The sequence below is a fragment of the Mytilus californianus genome, unplaced genomic scaffold (assembly GCF_021869535.1).
Source record: "Mytilus californianus isolate M0D057914Y unplaced genomic scaffold, xbMytCali1.0.p SCAF_3, whole genome shotgun sequence".
Classification (NCBI taxonomy): domain Eukaryota; kingdom Metazoa; phylum Mollusca; class Bivalvia; order Mytilida; family Mytilidae; genus Mytilus; species Mytilus californianus.
The window spans coordinates 45,754,781-45,774,929 of record NW_026262679.1 but is presented as its reverse complement, the minus strand read 5'-3'; the positions used below and the strand labels follow the sequence as shown (position 1 = coordinate 45,774,929).

Sequence of the window (20,149 nt, the reverse complement as noted above, 5' to 3'; positions counted from 1 at the left end):
ATGCCAAACGCACGATAGTATTAATAGGCTAAATAAGAAATCAACGAAATTAATTTTTGTAATGCAATCTCAGTTTCAGTACAATATCAAAATAACACACTTTATAAATTTGGCACATCCAACGCGCTTTTCTGGATCTACTTTTATCATTAATATTAAACCCCAAAAATTGAAATCCAAGGATATATAAGTACTTGGATACGTTAGGAGAATAAGGAACCTGTCGATAAACTTTATTTCCGAAATGTCATAGATGTTGTCAAGAAGAAAATTTACCGTTTTAATCATCTCATCACACTTCCAGAAAGTATATCTAGAGTAGTCAAGGTCGTTTTAAATTGGCCTTTTAACTGGTTTGATTCGATCCCACTGACGAGTCTTGTGTAGACGAAACGCGCGTCTATCGTACAAAATTATAAGCCTGGTAACTTTGATGAGATTTAACAACTACTGGGTCGATGCCAATGCTGGTAGACGTGTCGAATAGAAAGCATCACCATTCCAGTAGTCAACACTTCTTAGCTGACCTGACATATAATCGATATGCAGTTTAATGATATGTCATTTTTTGTACATGTGTTGTTCCTAAAACTTTTAAATCATTAGAAATACTCAGGTTTTCTACACCAGGGTTAAAATGCCGTAGTTAAATTTTTACATATTTTGGAATTTAAGGTTTTCAATGTTCTTCAAAGTCTTATCTTATTTGGCCTTTCAACTTCTTGATTCGTGTGCCACTGATTAGTCTTGTGTAGACGAAACGCGCATTTTGCGTACAAAGTTATAAGAATGGTAACTTGACTGAGATTTTAGTAATCCGATTATGTATTAAACAGTTAAAAATAAAATGATATTAGTACAGATAAAGAAAATATTCAAAGATCTTACTACAATGCAAAATTAGGACCTTTGAAAACGATTTTAGTCAAAGGAACAATAAGTTTATTTGGATCGTTTAAATTAAGGGATTGAGCCTTGGTTAAAGGAGGTAATCCTTCAAATCAGTAATGTGTTTGCGAAATGGCGGTTTCAACAATGCATTTCAAGCAGTCATGTCAAACAGAATAATTGTTGCTAGCACAAAATAATCTGTGTAAATTAACAGCGTACAGTATATTTATGAAAAAGGTTATTAAACACAAACATGCCAGTGATTTTAAGGGTACTGTCCCTTATTTTATGTCTACCTCCTTAAAACTCAGAGTGAATACTGGAGAATTTCTCAGTAAAATTGTGCTGGAACTGGTACTCGCTGAAAGTCGATTACCGCATCACGTTTAGTCAGTTAGACGTAACAGGTTCGACCACAGGGACTTGTTTAGTGGTTCAGAAGCGGTTTTACTGTCAATGGCGGTCGCTATCCTATATGATAGCGACCGACATTGACAGTAAAATCTCATCTGACCCCTTAAACAAGCCCCTGTGGTTCGACATTGAAACTTTAATAAAAGTTGTCGAAATGCTTTTCTGGTTCAATAAAGTTGGTACCGTTTATGTTGTTAACGACTTCAAAGGTTTAAGGCTTTAAAATTATTATTATATCAGTATACTATTCCAGATACCCGTGTTGTGCGCACTGAAATTGGTATCACACGTGTTTATACCCCCGCTTAAAAAAAGTGGGGGTATATTGTTTTACCTCTGTCTGTCCGTCCGTCCGTTCATCCATCCGTCCATCCGTTAGTCCATCCGTCAGTCCGTCCATATGTCCCATGAATATTTTTCGTCGCAGCTTTCTCAGGAACTACATCATAAGGATTTTTGAAATTTGGTTTCAGGGTTTATAGAAGTCAGCTATACCGTATGATGCGTTTTCAGATTCATCACTTAACAACTTCCTGTTTACCGAACACTTACATATTTTTACACTATTAAAATTATCCAGTTGCGGCGGGGGTATCATCAGTGAGCAGTAGCTCGCAGTTTCACTTGTTTTTTTATTCTACGAAAGAAGTGTGCCATTGAAATCAGTGAACATAAAGGCAATAGAAGTTTTTTTGTTTAATGGTAGACGATGCAGCAATGAAACTCACTGAAAAATAAAGAGAATGCAAGTTTTTTTTAAATGACACAGTCGCAGACCAAACCTTTGCCTTATATATTTCGATATTTTGATATAAATACAATCAACATCATTAATTACATTCATAAAAAAGTTATTAATGGTAATTGATAATGTATTGTAATTTATATAAAATATGTATTGTAATTCATAGAAAATAAACCAACTTTCGAAGAGAACAATATTTATTTCGTAGTGCCGAGTTAATTGGTTCTTATATAGAAAGGAAATTATCAAAACATGCATAATGCACAGCAAATAATAAACATGGGTTTTAATTAATAGAATACCTAGTATTCAACTGAAATATTGAAGGTTTTTTATTTGATACATATTTCACAAAATCGCTAATAATCATTTCGGTAATAAGCTGTTTCATTACATGTATACATATCCGATTACAGTTGATGACTGTCCACAAAGGTTCGACCCTGGACTTGATCCTTACAGAAAGCCAACAATTATCTACATACTCAACAAAGCCAATGGTTCAACTCCTTCATACTGTTTGTTACTTTTAACATTATTTGCAATACACTTTAGAGTAACATAACACCAAACGGTCCAAACTCTGGACTACAGATGAATAGACCTTTTTTGCATACGACTTCGGATTAGTGCATATCTTATAATAGAACAGCGCTGAGAATTAAAAGTTTGTATAAATGTACCGTGTTGTATTTAGCATTTTATTAATGTTTTCAATACATGTATGATTGTTTCTGGATGCAATTATGATTTTGGATGATGAGAACAAATAATATTCTTGTGCAGTGTAATACTGCGAACACAATTTTCACTGGTACCTTCAGTGAATGGTGTGAGATGCTTTATCCTGTTTTTCTACACGAAGTTTTTCATGAATTTATAGTTTGATTTAAATTTGTTTAAGCATAAATCTATGTATAAAGTGCAAATTTTCTTGTTTTATATATATATACTAGTATTCCAATTCTTCTTATATTAATTGTCTAACTGTATTTCAATACCATATCATCTTATCATGAATATACACTTAACTCGAATTATTCTGAGATAGAGATATTATGGATTTAGAAGTATGTTTTAACCCGTTAAATTTTAAAACATACGATTTGAAATTGTATACGGTATGTATATGCCGCTAATGACACGAATGGTCTCTCCCTATTACACTACATATTTGTTGAAGCTTTAAATGTTGTAATATTTTATTGTATATTGTTGACTATGCACAATTTATTTTATATATAATGTAATTATGAGGATAATATATGATAATTATGAAAAAATATTTACACATGATATGTTTTTCTTACCTCTAACCCATTTCAAAAATATGACAGTGAAAAAATGGTAATAAAAACATCAAAATAATAGTAATTTTCCATTTGTCCTATCATTTGTAGCGTTAAGCATGTTCCCGTTTTTTATAATTGGTTTTTATTTTCAGTAAGTAGCTTAGAACATTTGTAATTTCTCGGTTTCCTATTTTAATAACAATAAAAACATATTATTTCGTATAAACTAATAAATCCGCATTAACTGTAATGTGTTGAATAAATCTTTGAGAAATAATAATATTAACAAGCCCTAAAACATTATGGTTTTCATTCAATCAACACTTTTGACTTATAAAAAAAGTATTTGTTACATGGCACAGCATTGAGAATTAAAAGTTTTTATCATCAAATATTCGTAGCTGTATTCAATAAGCAATTACAACATTTATCATTGAGAATTGATCCAATTATGTTTTTAAATGTTGAAAACCATTCTCGAGATTTAAAATACTGTGAAAATAGTTTTAGTGGTACTTTTAGTGAATGCTGTAAGGCTTTCTAAAAACATTAACAGTACAATTTTTCTTAAGTGATAGTTTACGCATTTTTGTTACGTTTGAAGATTTTCATGTTTGTAAATACTTTTTAATAAAAGGGAAAAAAATTATAGTTTGATCTTAAATTGTTAACGAAAATCAAATGAATCTGTAAAGAGCAAATCTCGATTTATGGTTTCAATTTTATTTCAATCTTTACTGAATATCTAAACGTATTTCAATGTTGTATCATTTTATCATGAATACCCATTTAACTCACATGAGAGAGAGAGAGAGAGAGAGAGAGAGAGGATTGACACAGCTTTATAATTCAATGTACTCGTTACATTTTATATGTCGAAAGTACAAATGTTCCATTTCATTGTATATTTCATGAAAAATACATTAATACAGTATGTAATTATGAGAATAAAGTACTAATATAGTTTATTTGTTACCTTTAACCCGTGGAATGTGAAAAACGTGTCCAAAATATAGCAGTGAAAAAATGGTAAAGCACTGATTTTCATTTCAATTTGTTTTATATATGATTATAATTTAGTACATTTGTAATTTCTCAGTCTCAAATTTGAATAACAATACAAATATTTTAGTTCATATACTAATAAATCAACATTATGTTATGTATTGAAAAAATCTGATCTCTTCGAAGATTAATCTATTTACAAGTTTCCATACAGTACGGTTTTCAAAGAATTAATACTTTTGATCTAGCACAAAAAAAGTATTCTGGTAAGTGTCACGAAAAAATCAGGCTTTCATCTCAGATTTTTAATGAAGTCTTTGTATTTGTCCCTGTTTTCTACTTTGGACTTTGTATATGGAATAAAGGCCATGTATGTCTTCATACGTCTTGGTCCAAAAAATGTAAGGGACAAACCTCCATCGTAGTCAAAACATTCTGACTGGTCTGAAATTGGAAAACAAAAATTATTACAATATTATTAAACTACAATTGTAAGTATTAAACTTCCATGTCACTTTACGTTTTACAATATATGTTTAGCATATGAATATAAAATAACGAAACATTTCAAAGGAACTTCGTCAAGTATAATGATCTATAATGTAGCATAAAGCATAATATAAAGTCCTCGTTGGTGGTTCCAGTGGCTTGTTAAAAAATAGAAACACATAAAGTTTCTAGAAACTAATACTTTGTTATTTAAATCGAACTGGTACTCTCACTTGTGTGTTAGTACATTGGACATGCCTGTCTTTGAAAATGGTATGTATTTAATTCAAAGTTGAAAATTGTTTTAATTGTGGCTGGGAGGCATAGATGGTTCGAACAGAAATTAACTGGCATTACAATCGGAGGCTTGGCTCTATGAAACATTTACTGTAAATTCAGAAATTATTGCGAGGTTTTTATTAATGCGAATAATGCGACTGGGTGACTATCGCAATAATAAGAACTCGCAATCTGATGTCTGTTACATATATCTGTATGCAGATTTTCATGATATCGCAATAATTAATCTCACATTTTTGTCCATTCTTGAAAAATCGCAATAATAAATTACGCAGTAATTTCTGAATTTACAGTATTAGCCAAAACTTTCATTGTAGAAAGCATATACCAGCTAGGGCTATGTCGATCATTGTGGTATTATCGCTTTACTAATACATGTGTTTTGAATGGCCATTTAATAGGTATTATGGAGTTAGTGCTTTTCTGAATCGGTTTTTACACAACGTTCTTTTATGTATCGTTTGGGTTATGGTAGAAATAAGAGGGGAGTCGAGTGGTTAAAACTAGTTAAGCTCCGAAAGCGTCAGCAGCTACCCCTAAACTAATGACGACTATTAAAATGCCTTGATGAGTAAAATACGGCGACTAGGCATCATTTCAGCAAATTGTTCACCTAATTCCTTAACCAGCTGAATTCATAAATTCTATAACTCTCAAACCTAACCGAACGTGAAAATTTAAAACGAAAACATGGTTATGGATGAAAAAGGATTAAAATGACTGTTACCTATTGAAACAACACAGACATTGAAAAAAAAATAATTACAACATCAAAAACTAAAGAAAAAACAACAGGGTCCCCTTTTAAACAAAAACTAAGGGTGACCTCATACGCTCCGGATGGGTATGCATTACCTGCTCCACAAGTGTTTCCCGTCGCGTTGTTCATTGCAAGAAAAATGTGGGGGATAAATCTTTTTCGATGATGTTTATATCGAACAATAGAGGGCGGAATTGTAGTCTTTTGCTGAAGACATTATGTTGTCCAGTTGGTCTCAATTATGAGTACCGGACTTTAATAATTCATACTTGCTATTTCTTTTACTAAATTTATATTTTGATTTTGCTGCATTTATTGTTCTACGTTTTGATCGAAATCGATGCTCCAATTTCTTGTCTTTACAACTCTTCGTTTTAGGATCATGTTTCTGGATCTTAACCATGTCAAAGCCAAAAAATTGACAATAAAAATATTATGAAATAAAAAAAGACTAGGAAGATACACTATGTAGAATGACTACATTTGTCTTTAAAATCGTTTTTAAAAGCATACCTTTCTTACTAGGAAGATTGATTTTCCTAGATCCTAAACGGGTAGTTATCCGTGCCCTTTTTACAAATGGATCATGAACATATCCCACGCAAAATGTGAACTTCCCATTTTCTTCTGGAACAACCACTTTCAAAGTCCGTTCTGGATAGTTCCAATATAGCGTACCTTCTGTGCAATTGGATGGCAGAACAACTCTTTGTACTCGTCGGCTGAGTAAATATAATATAATACAATGCTATTTATAGATATTCGAACGTGAATGAATTGTACAAAAAACATGCGTTAAACACTTGTGTGAAAGGAAGAAATAGAGGTTTTGATAGACTGGGCATTTGACTTATTTTTTTAGTAAAATTGAAAAATGTTAAAAAGAAAATATGCGAAATTTAATAGAAAATGGAAAAGTGGAAGGACACAGACCATTTTATTGTCTCTTATTGTGTCTAATATTAACGAAGATGAAGGGAAAGGATTTCATGAATTTCTATCAGGTCGTACATGCATACCTCTGCATTTGAAAGATTAGTGTGCTTTCGGAATTTAATGAATAAGTTATGACATACTAATAAACATTTACATAAAAATGCATACACAATGCGATCAATGTACGTTTGATAAAATCTTAATTCGTCAAGAGGCATTATTTTTCTGGTTATTCGAACGCTCTAATTAAAATCGGAATACAGTCTTATATTGACCAATATTGAAATTCATACAAGAAATAAAATCTATAAATCAATTTGTGTATTCTATGAAACATCTGTCTCCTTTTGCTTATCGACCATAACCATAAAAACTTAAAAACTATAATCTCTTTTTTATTTAAGTCATGTTTTATAACCCTGAACGTTATGGTGATTTCGTTTACTCGTATTCGTTTTTTTCCTTCAGTAATATTTTATATAAGCCAATCCATGAGCTAAATAAAAAAGTATATACATGTACTTAAGGGAATCAAATTTGTGAATAATAAAAGATACATTACCGGTACTTTTCCTAATTCGATAAAGATTTTAGTTTTTATAAATATTGTAGTAAACGCCACCGTCATAAGTCATTCCTTATCATAAATAATATTTATTTCTTATGTCTCACTAATATCTGCTTCTCGGATGAAATATGTTGGGTTTTTTTTGGTAAATCTATGTAAAACCGTTAATAATTGCTGTCACTGAATCATTTCTGAGCATATCCTTTTGTATAACGATTTTTTCAGAAAATTGTTGTTCTACAAAAACCCAATTGATTTCTTTAAGTCATACACAATACTTTTTGTATCTTTTCCCATGAAGCATCTATATACAGATCATTCTTACGAAACCATCGGAACGTTATGAAAAATAATATTTAAGACTTAGTTTAAGAATAATATACCTCTTAAACGTGTCAACACAATATTTAGTGTGAGTAAAAAGTAACTTCGGACGCACCAAATTTACAAAGTGGTTTTGCATTAACTGTCATAACTATAAATTTACAATATGAAGTGACATAAAAAAAACCCAATTTATTGCATATCAAACGACCCAGCAGTATCTAAATGGCATCCTTATTTAAAATTAAAATTGAGAATGGAAATGGAAATGGGGAATATGTCAAAGAGACAACAAAAGTTTACTCTCCTTGATATTAACAGTTTATATAAAAAAAAAACACATAACATTTTTTTCATATATCATTCAAAATATCAGTTGTATTTCATATATTAATCACTTACCGCTTAATTCCTATGTTGCATCGATCAATCCTTAAACTGTATGATAAACCGATATACACACAGACAAGAAATACGAAGATTCCTTGTGAAGTCATTGTTAATTATAATTACAAGTGAAAAGGCGCAACACGTTTTATACTAAAGATGATAAATATTTTGGGACACTTAGCTGTAACCGGAGGTTTCCAAATATGTCGGTCATTTATCGTAAGCAATAAAACGTTTGATCATTTCCTTTACTTATTAAAATTATGAATTGTCGTGACATATAATGGAAGATACAAATTTTATACAAAATGAAAAGAATTAAGAATACATGTTGAAAAGTCAAAAGGTTTGAAATTTACGTAACTTACATGTTGAAGCGGTTATGTATAGAATACTAAATAACATGTTGATATTTAACCATAGAAAGATGATGTTATTGTACTGACAAATGTTTGTTCATTAGCCTTATTCAAAAAAATCTTTTTGTGAAATTAGATTAATGGTGTTACTTAATTTACCATCATCGAGACAACACATTTACTAGTTGACTGTTATTCCTCGGTGGTATTATTCGGCTAGTGGTCAGTTAAGATTAAAAAAAAGCAGCATCCATATGATTAAACAAATTTTTACTCGTGCAAACTTGAAATTAAATGATTTGTCTTTTTTGCTGTATTCATATTCCTTCCTTTTTAACTTGTGACCATGAACCTGTTTGTGTTCAATCCAGAAAACTGAATGTCAACAGGATATATCGGTATTCACATTTTGACAAATGCTTCCAATGGTTGACAATTGATAAGATACATTTGTATGAAATTCAAGTTTAAGATCGTGTTTGATAGATTAAAACTTGCCAGTAAACATCTACCTTAAACTAATTTTTACTGTTCAGTAATGGTTTTTAAACTTGTTTTACTGATCAGTTTGAGCTTCTTATTGTTTTTTCGTGATTCAACGTTATATACATAAATATGATTTCTTTCAATTGTAACAGGAAAACTATTCGAGTGCAGTTGAATAAAACTAGTAGTAAATAAAGTATTCAGTCTGAAATTTTTATTTGACCACTTGGAGTTACAAGTGTAGCACAGGATGTCTACACTTCCATAGTATGTTCATTCAACGTATTAATTTGAACATTAACCTCGTTTTGTTACGCCCATTTGCAGTGTTATTTAGCTCCATGGTAATTGTTATCCGTTCATTTGGAGTTGTTACAGAGATAGTTTATTTGTCTTTCCACTTTCCTCACGGCTCAAAGCTTTTTTTTTCAGTTCATGTGTTGTCCTCTGGTTTTCAATGGTTGGTTAGGCACCTTCCATTCTTTATTAAATACAGTTTTGTAGATATTTGATCAGTGATAAAAATGCGTCACTTAATTTGGAGTACACACTTTTTTTGTATAATACATATCTCTCTAAGACAGGAATATTCACTTAATGGAGTCAAAATAAAACATATCAAACGGTTGAAATGATATGTTTTGCACACGCTTAATAACCTACCAACAATGTTGACGTTGTTTTACGTAAAACCACATCGAGATTAAAATAGCATGAAATTTTAACTAAATGTCCTCCGTCCAAACCCCCACACAGCTACTAAAGTACAAGCAATCGTGATGTACATTTAGTAACCTGTATATCTGTAAAGCTGTATATAAAATGTGAATCCGTTGAGACGCGTATAAACCGTGCATACGTTAAAACGTATATAAACTGTAAATCTTTAAAGATATATATACACAGTTAAATATACAGTTAATATGCATCTTTAAACATGTACATATTATGTGCATCTAAACAGATGCACAGTCAGTTTATATGCATCTCAACAAATGTATAGTTTATTTACATCTTTACAGATGTACAGTTTATATGCATCTAAATAGATGTACAGCAAGATTGCTAGTACTAAAGTAGCTGTGTGCCTCTGAAGAATATATCGAAAATTAAAATCTTTTAACAATGAAATACTAATAACTGAAAGATACTACTTAACATCAATAGTTAGGAATCTACTTTCTATGTCGTATTTTTCATCAAATTTGGTATGAAACTACTGTAAGAAGTTGTAGAATTAAGATCTAAAAAAGGACAACGATCTCTCTTCCGTTATAATGTTAAGAAAAATCGGGATTGTAAAGAGTGAAATGTCGTGTAATTATCTGCAGGTATTCTTAAAATATTCATCAATTGTTGTTCGTTGGGTCTTTAATGAAGTCAATTCTAATTCATAATAGTAAAGAAACAAATCCAGATGAAAATGTCTTCATCATTAGAATTCCAGTTACCTGGCGATTTAATCATCTCCATAATGAAAAGATAAAGATAACACTTTATAGTTTGGTAGACTCCGAAGCGTGTATCTGGATTTACCTTCAGTAGCAACGCTCACACCCAAAAACAAAAATCAAATGCCAAGGATGTTTAACTACCTAAACTCTGGAATGCTTATATGATCAATAGAGACATAAAGGATAACCAAATTCATCTTTGACTTTTGATAGGGTTTGTGCTGCTCAGTCTTTAGTTTTCTGTGTTGAGTTTTGTATTCTGTTGTTTCTCTTTTGTCGTTTTTCTTCTTTTGCCATGGTATTGTCAGTTTGTTTTAGACTTATGATTTTGGCTGTCCTTTGTTTTCTTTCGCCTCTCTTTGACTGAGGGAGTTGGAACCTTTTTTCAAATTCAATTTATCAAATTATCAACAGAGAATTTAAATGCAAATGTATGTTATAAATCAAGTCGGTACCGACGCGCAGACTACTGAGCTTATTATAGTTACAGTCCACCAGCAGCGGTATTGAACTTATTGCATCCAAAATTATCAACCACAAGAGGATACTAGAGACTTTGCCTTCTTGTTCATCGTCCCTATTCAAATAATAGCCCTGCTGGTCATATTTTATCTGGAGACCCTTGCATCGTAAATAGTGAACAAATTAGAGAGTTGTTAGCCAAAGAACAGAAATATCGATTTTTCTTGCCAATCAACTGGAAGAAGAACTTCAGGTGACTGATGGATGCAAATGTTGAATATGCCAGAAAATAGGTAAAACGCGACCCAAATGAACAAAAACTGGGCAATGTATCTGACTGGATCAAAGATAGTCGGTCATGAGTTCAGAAGCTCATTCAAAATCTTCGATGTATTATGAGCACACGGATTTCTAAACTATTCAAGAGGCCCGATGTTTCGGATACTTTACCTTTCCCTGTACACAAATATGGTTTTGTTCAAGCAGACAAAGCCTCTAATAATATTGTTGTTATATGAAAAATCAATTTTTGAAGTGTCTTACTAAAGAACTTGGAATTCACAGTAAAACCAGGAACCCCACAATTACCCCTAAATCATTCACGAAAGAGGAGATTTTAGAAAATAACAAATCAGTCTTTCCCCCCTTTGGTGTTAATATAGAAAGGTTGATGAAAATATCCCATCTTTATACTGGATACATAAACTTCACAAAAATTCTTATTAATAACAACATATATCCGGGTCGTCAAGATGTTCGAATTAACATCTCTCTTAAGTTCTTACCACCATTCTTTCTAAAGTTAAAGATGGCCTTCAGAATTAAAACGATTAGGTATATTCAACCAACGGTGTCGATCAGATGTGGATTCTTACAAAAACTAAAGATCTACTCTATAAAATGTTCAATTATAATCGTTTCAATTTTCCAATAATACTTAAAAATTTGTCTTATATTAAACAGAGCCTTTTCTACATGAATTGGAGACTTAGATACAAATTCCATGTTTACCATTACGAAATGTTTCGTTTTTGAAGAACCACACTGATTATCACAACAAATACACCGAAGATGATATCAAAATTCAGGACTTTTTAATCGGCAACATATTTGCAGAGTATTTGATCTAAAAGTCGGTATTCAAACGGATTCTAATTGTGCACCCCTACTGACCGACTTGTTTGTGTACTCAATATGAAGCAGGATATATGTAAAGCTAAGACAAAAAAAGTTCTATAATATCACTGTCAGTCCTTTCATAAATTATAAAGAAACTAAGGTGTCAACTCCTTCAGGCAAAATTAACATTAGATGGATTTGGCTATTTATTTTTTCTAGACCCTTGTTGGTAATATAGCTCCTCAACTGTTTCGAGTTCTTTCAGATATTTAGCTTTGAGTGATCCTGATGACGTTTAATCCAGAAAAGCGCTTCAGACGCATTAATTTTATAAAGTTTTGTTTTTTAACCCCTCCCCCCTGCATATATACTGACAATATCCTGTAACTCAATAACCCAAATTTCAGTGAGTTTGCATCTCATGTATCATAATGAACTTGAGATGTAGAATACTAATGCAACTAGAAAGTCTCTTCATATCTTGGTCTTTTCCTCGAAATTGACACATATCGACGACTTCAACTAGAATCTATGACAGACGTGATGATATCAACTGTCCAACTTCCAATTTCTCAACTGTAGCACACCCTCTGCTCCATCGTATGGCGTTTGTGTATCTAAATTGGTACGGTACGCTTGTGCATTTTTATACCATACGGACTTCATTAGCAAGGGTATGCTCCCAACACAAAACCTGCTCCAAATAGTAATGAAGACGAGCGAGTGAAATCGACACTACAAAAGTGTTCGCGGTCATAGATCTTTAGATACCAGAATAATCGTCTGGTTTGTGATTTTACCGATTGTGTTCTAATCCCAATTGTGGCATTGTGACTGGGAGTGGATTTACATGCATTGCAGATAACGCATACTCTAACGAAGCACCCGGTCTTGTGCCTTTAGAGTTCATGTGATTAACTCAGTTTGTGTTTGTAATCTTGATTTGTCTTCTTAATCGATTTATGAGATTTGAACATCGATTAACTATTGTTGCTTATATTCTTCAAAAATTTAATTCCAATGATATATTTCTACCTAACCACGTGAAAAGCTATATTATCAAAAGTGGCATAAAGGAATAACCAAATTCATCTAAAATCAACTAAACCTGACGGAGTTGGAACCTTATTTTTTAAAAAATGTAATTGCAAAAGTATGTTTTAAATCATATCAGTACCGAAGCACCGACTATCGAGCTGATGATGCCTTCGGTGACTAACAGTTCATAAACAGCGGTATCAAACTAGGGATAGCAAAATGAAAATAACACTTTATGAATTTGTGCGTCCGTAGGGCTTTGCTGGATTTACCTTCATCAGGAACGCTCTTACCCAAAAAATGTAAAACAAATGATGTATAACTTCCAAAACACGAAATAAAACATTATTATCAAGCATATACTAATTAAATGGCTTCAAATATTCAATCAAAAATTTCGTTTTTGAAAATATACAATGATTAAAAAAAAGATAGATTTTTTTTTATTAACTCTGAAACATTGGTTACTGTCTCTTATTCCTTTTCTTGTTTCGACAGCTTAACTAACTTAAATGATATAAATACGGCAAACGATGTAGGGAAATGTGGACCCTTAAACGCCATTGTGATGTTTCCAAATTTAGGCTTAGAACAGCTCGGCTTACCTAAAACGAAACAAAATACAAATGCCATATCACATAATCATTATACAAAATTTATTTTGACATAGTATACAACATGTTATACAAATTTTATAAATTTTTATAAATGGGTTCGTCTAAGCATTACCGAAGGCTCATAGTTCGATGTTTTGATTGAGAGATTATCGTTAAGAAATCAAAGGAGGGATGTTATTTTTCATCAATTAGATGAAACACAAAACACAATCAATAGTGAAAAGTAAAATCACAAAAAATACTGAACTCCGAGGAAAATTCCAAAAGGAAAGTCCCTAATCAAATGGCGAAATCAAAAGCCCAAACACATCAAACGAATGGATAACAACTGTCATATTCCTGACTTGGTACAGGCATTTTCTTATGTAGAAAATGGTGGAATGAACCTGGTTTTATAGCTAGCTAAACCTCTCACTTGTATGACAGTCGCATCAAATTCCATTATATTGACAACAATGCGTGAACAAAACAAACAGACACAATAGGTAAAAATGTCAAAAATAGGGGTACATCAATCAACATTGTGTTATCATCTTAATCACTATAAAAAGAAACAAATGTAACAAAGAAGCAAAAAAAAAAAAGGCATACATCAAATTTAATATCCTCATTTTGCTTTTTTATTATACGATTTTATTTATCTATGTAAAACCCACCCATAAAGGATGGAAGTTTTTAAGTACTGGCGTAGAGTCGCGTGCTTGACGTCACACATGTAGATATAAAATAATTTTGTCGTTCAAAGTATGACGGGATACATAAGTACAGAGACACGTCAAATGGATATCACAAAAAAAACCAGACTTAACAGTAAAAGTGATCTCAAGTAATATTAGTTGTAATATGCCTTATGTATATACTGTATTTGAATACACGTGTGAGCAGTAAGGTTCAAAGTTAATAAAGAACTTATTTGTTTGTCGGAATTAAAAAAATACACGAAATTGTGATGTGTTTCATAATATATACAGTCGTCAAAGCTTTTTATGCAGGTACTTAAAATAAGGAATGGCTAAAACTTTACCATTAGATGTCCTGTTCAATAAAGACATTGTGAGCAGTAACCTTTAAAGAAAGGGGAAGTCCCGAATATCAACAAGGTATAGATAATATACGTATATGAAGATGGCGCATGAATCTTGCTACATTAAAAACGGAAAGATGACACTTGGGAAATTGAAATCATCTTTTTGTCGTCAACTTTAGTCCCTCACTGTCAATTTTTAGATGTCAGTCAAGATATGTAGTAACTAGTATTATAGAGTTTTTATATGGATCATTAATTCTTTATTTATTGTGTCCCATGGCATTACCATGCTCTCTGATATATTGTTCGAGTTGTTTTTTGTTTTATATATATATATATATATATATATATATATATATATGAAATTTTTCCACAAAACGTTATGCGAACATCAATTAATAGTTTTCCATATGAAAGTTTTATCAAAGTTGGCTGTGCAGGCCAGTGGCTTGATCATTTAATAGTTATCAACCAGATAAATATGTCAAATTATCAAATTATTAATATCATAATTCATTGAAAGATTTATTGAAATAATTGTTACAAGAATAATTAAAATGCGAATAATGACAACTGGTTTATATTAATAAAAGAAAATTTTAAAATACCTGGTTTAGGAAGCGGTAGCCAAGTTAATTCACCATCATCGTTCTCTATAATATCAATGGTTGTGCTTGAAATTCTTTCGATGCAAAGACAATGCTCCTCTTCGATGTTTATTGGTTGAAACCTTGTTTCAAGATACCTCATAGGCACATTCCATGGCATGGTACCATTTGTACAGTTGACTTTTATCTCTTCTGTCAAGTTTGACGAAAACGTACTGCAATACATATTACATTTAATATAAATAAACAAAAATGTAAAACCAAGATATTAGGAGGTTAACGGAGATTATTATTTAAAAAAATTTAAATCCTCCAACGTCTTTCCAAACATAATTTACAGAATAACTTTAGAGTTATCTTGATAAAAAGAAATGAAAACAACACTTTATGAATATCATGCATCCGAAGCGCTTTTCTGGATTTACCTTCACCAGGAACGCCAAAAGCCGAATATACCAAAGATAAGGATGTATAAGATTGAAAACAGTTGTAGAGCTATATAACCAAAAAGGACCCAAAAAAGTCAAATCCATCTAAGGTCAACTTTGCCTGAGGAAGTAAAAATCTTAGTTTCTTTATAATTTCAAAATAAAGCTCTGAAGTAAATTCTCGAAGCAAGCCTTTCTTGTCATGCATGCATCATCCGTCATGCAAGTCTTCTCCGACTTATGCTTTTCATTTGAGAAAGGCAGGCAAATGGTTTGATATTACAAACATAATGGTTTACTTTTATAAATTTTGACTTGGATGGAGAGTTGTCTCATTGGCACTCATACCACATCTTCTTATATCTATATAATAAATAGTATTATTATACTTTATGCAAATTTCTTATATCATCCATTCATTTCATTGGACACGCGGCATTTGTTAATTTTCACTAATCTTTCATTAACCCCGCCCTTCCATAGCAACATGTGATAATATTAGCAACGGGTGTTAATGCCTAAAATTAACACCCGCCTGAGCTCGAGGTTTGCCGATTCGGAACAGTTAACACCCGCTACGGCCGAGGTTTACCGATTCTTATTTCTACATCATTTCCGTCGTTTTGTTGTTGTTATTGAAATAATTTAGACAACAAAAAATGACAGTGGAACGTATATCAGAATCTATATAAGAAAGCATGACAAATTAACCGAGGATGTGACGTTACATACGGAACACTAAAGTATAACGTTACGTTACGCCCAATTAAAGTCATTACAGTTATTAGTAAACTATCTTAATTTATGGCTTTATTTTTTCACAATTGTCCTTCTAATAACATAGTGCAGACTTGAATCATAACGCATTCAGTATAATAAAAAAAACATACTGCCCTTGGATGAAGGTGTTAGGGTGATTAACACCCTCGGTGAAAAAATTATCATCCTCCATTGAGTCTTCGTCTTGGGTGATAATGTTTCCCTCGTGTGTTAATCTACCCCCAACACCTTCATCCAAGGGCAGTATGCTTATACTTCCGTATCTTTTTTGTTTGTTGGTTAGGTTTGACATTCACTATGATTTACCTTGATAGCCGAGAGGGTTGCTTATATCTAATCTCGACCAGCATCCAGTTTAATGGTCGTCTCAACGAATTGATAAGCCATTACAAAATGAGGGTCGAAATAAATATGTTCCATTAACAGATATCTGAAGGTAATATGACCATTGGGATGGATCGGATATACTATCGTAGTACGGGGTGTCAACAGTAAATGCAGTGTCGAATTATTAGATATATCTATACAAAGAGAAGAAGAGTATATGTATAACAGACGACAATCCAACAACAACAACAAAAACACAAAAAAAAAACCAAACCAACAAACCAACAAAAAAAAAACAAAAAAAATCAAGGAAAAGAAGAGAAAAGAAAGGAAAAGGAAAAAGACATGAAACAAAACATATCAAATCTAACGTTGTGTTCGACGTAACGACGTGCATTTCGTCGCACAAAATAAGGAAGAGATAAATACAAAGGAAGCTATTAAACCATGAGTCTCAAAATAAGAGTTGCAATGGTTACATTGTGGTTTACAAGAGAAAACAATGTTTATGTTGATTTAAATATAGATTATCTGTTTGTAATAACCTAGTCTATTCAACCCATATTTAACTAAGTAGCTTAACGAAGAACCTTGCATCCAATATATAAACTAACAACAAAAATTCCCTTTATCACGTATGACCAATAAAATGAAACGATTTCTATGATCAAACTATTAATAAAGTTGGTTATTTTTTTACAAATGTCAAAGGGCTTTACATTTACATGCTATAATCTTAACTTTATTGTTTTAATATACTTCGTACCAACAATGCTACATCCTTTCATTAGTTATTTCAGTAGTGGTAAAATTAGTAACAGTCTGTATTATCAACAGCCGGGAAAAACAATGTATACACGCAAAATAGGTTGATGTTAGCAATAACAGAATTTGCAATATTTAAAAAATAAAAGGGCTTTAGACACCACTGTTTGAACTCTTCAATTTTATCACTTACTTCACACACTTTTTTGACTGGAACAGATAGGATATAGAAACATGACTCCACATTTGACAGTAGTGGGTTCCACTGTGTATTCGTAAAATGATGAAATTCACACCATAGAAAAACTAAATATGATTTGGTGAATCTTAAAACTTTTACATTAACGCGAAATATCATTACGTTTGGTGCAACTTTTATTGGATTTTCATAATAGGAAATTTTATGGTTATGCACTAGGCATAGCTTAGTTCATACACTTTGAATAATTTTCAGTTGATTAATTTTTTAATTGTACAAACTCGATTGACCTTTGGTCATTTTAATTATTTTTTTCTTTTGACACCGTTTGATTGTATCTATGCATTTTTGACGTTTATGCCCCGCACGTTCCTGTACTTGAGGGCATACGATACAGTTTTGATCCCACGGTGATTTTTTTTACGAAAATTTGCATACAAGCTATTTTTCACCCGGTCAATTCAAATATGTAATAAAAAATATACCTTCATGTGCTACTTTAAGAGATAAATGGGGTCGAAATTTTAGACATTTACTCAAAATTTCATTTTTTTTGACATTTCTATTCTTTGGATAGACACACCTAACTTTTTTACTTCAAAAGATAGACAAAAGCGGATTTTTGCAAAAACATTTGGGAAATCGTCTTTACATAAGTATGTTCTAAATTTATATAACAATTCTTTGGAAATAATTAATTGTTATCAAAGTTTCATGATTTTGGAAAAAACGGCATTTTTTTGCTGTATACTTATCTAATTTAAAAAAAATTTCATCGGCGACATTTTCAAAAAAATTAGTACAAATAATCTTGTACGTAATCAAACCTAATGTCATTTTAAAAAAGAGGGGTCCATGAACTCGTGTTCAAGTTAAAACAGTCTGAATGATAAAAACCAGTCGAAAAATGCATCTTTTTCCGATGTGTCATAGTTTGACTTCGCGAAAGTAACATTTTACGTTAAATCCCCTGTAACTGTATCGTATGTCCTTAAAAGAACGTTTAATGTTGTTGTAAGTCCAATGATAATCCACATAATGTCCGTGAAAGTCAGCATTGATAGTTCCTATTTTAACGAAATAGAAAAAAAAATGGACCAGGTGAGCTAATGAAAAAAATAAGGAACAATTTATAAAATCAAAACAAGCGGACTAAGAATATTGAATTTTACCATTTTAAGTGTACAGACAATTGAATTTGGTATATATATATATATATATATTTATATCAAGATAACGGAATTGAGAATATTGCAATGCTCAATCCCTGTTAAAATGCAATAGAAAAATAACTAAAAGTAGTATTTTTATGTTAAAAATGAGATGTGATTGTCGCAAATAGATCATTTCAGATGATGGCTCAAAGTAGAGGTATTAGTTGTTACAATTCGTTTTTCAATCCATTATAAGAGGTACCAAAAGCTAGATCAAAATGTTGATTCATGTTTTTTTTTTCTCCAATTGCTGCTGTAAAGTGTATAAAATAATACAGAAAATTGTGATCGGTATAAAACTGTTATTAATGATAAAAATGTAAGTGTAAAAAAAGAAGATACATGTACTGGTCATTAAGTTCTAACAATCACATATTTTTTGTTTGTTTAATGGGTACAAAACTGTTTCGTTTTTATCATAGAAATTATAATGTAAGATATGTCGTTGAATTCAACTTTAATTATGACAAATGTCAAAACTGAGATTTCATTGGACGTTTTAGAGTGCCTGACTTTCTTATATAATGTAACTTTCTAGTGCTGACTTTCCTTTTTGATTAAGATATTAAGTTTGAAACAATTAAATAACACTTACCTGGCTAAAGGTCTGTTGCATGGATGAGAAACGTTGAAAGTTGCTGTCACTGTAGAACTAAAAATGCAAACTATACCTATCAACAATAGCAACCATCCTGTTACTTTACCCATAGCTATATAATTTCTTCACCTGTTTATCAAGCAGTATGCTACATTAGACTTAATTCATTGTGTACAACTTCCTTTACAACAATATGCCTTTGTTGTAACAATAAGTCAATAAAAATATTATGTAATTACTCCTTAAGACCTATAGATTTTTAAAACGACTCAGATTTAATAGTAATGTAAGATGAAGATGGACATGGGAAGACTTGTTCAAGATTTTGTGTTAAGAGGCTTAAACAATGCACACTTTCAACGATAAGCGAGAGATGTTCCTTAATTTTATCATGGCTAATCTTTATAAGACTATACAATAGTAAAATAGTCTATAATAATAAGTGTATGAAGAATGTGGACTATAATTAAAACTCTGTAACGAATGAATATATCAATCACCAAAAATAAGATTTCAGCATGTAGATTAAAACAGCGTGATTGTATTGGCCCTTT

At 31.5% G+C, this 20,149-nt stretch overlaps 2 protein-coding genes and 1 long non-coding RNA gene across 3 annotated transcripts in view; 1 reads left to right on the top strand and 2 right to left on the bottom strand.

Moving 5' to 3' along the window:
• LOC127734685 (uncharacterized) overlaps positions 1–3,552 on the top strand; it is a 70,781-nt gene extending 67,229 nt beyond the window's left edge. The window contains exon 13 of the mRNA XM_052244680.1: positions 2,467–3,552. Coding sequence (XP_052100640.1) covers positions 2,467–2,615 — 149 coding nt within the window. The 3' untranslated portion in view covers positions 2,616–3,552. The remainder of the gene's footprint in view (positions 1–2,466) is intronic.
• Positions 3,553–4,377: 825 nt separating this feature from the next.
• Positions 4,378–8,748, bottom strand: LOC127734686 (uncharacterized). The gene is made up of 3 exons (XR_007997700.1): positions 8,127–8,748; positions 6,410–6,618; positions 4,378–4,791 (listed from the first exon to the last, which is right to left on the bottom strand). It is a non-coding gene; the product is annotated as an uncharacterized LOC127734686 (long non-coding RNA).
• Positions 8,749–13,362: 4,614 nt separating this feature from the next.
• Positions 13,363–19,753, bottom strand: LOC127733567 (uncharacterized). The gene is made up of 3 exons (XM_052242911.1): positions 19,593–19,753; positions 15,285–15,499; positions 13,363–13,637 (listed from the first exon to the last, which is right to left on the bottom strand). Exons 1-3 carry the CDS (start codon positions 19,703–19,705, stop codon positions 13,507–13,509), a joined length of 459 nt encoding a protein of 152 aa, XP_052098871.1. The 5' UTR covers positions 19,706–19,753; the 3' UTR covers positions 13,363–13,506.
• Positions 19,754–20,149: the final 396 nt, after the last annotated feature.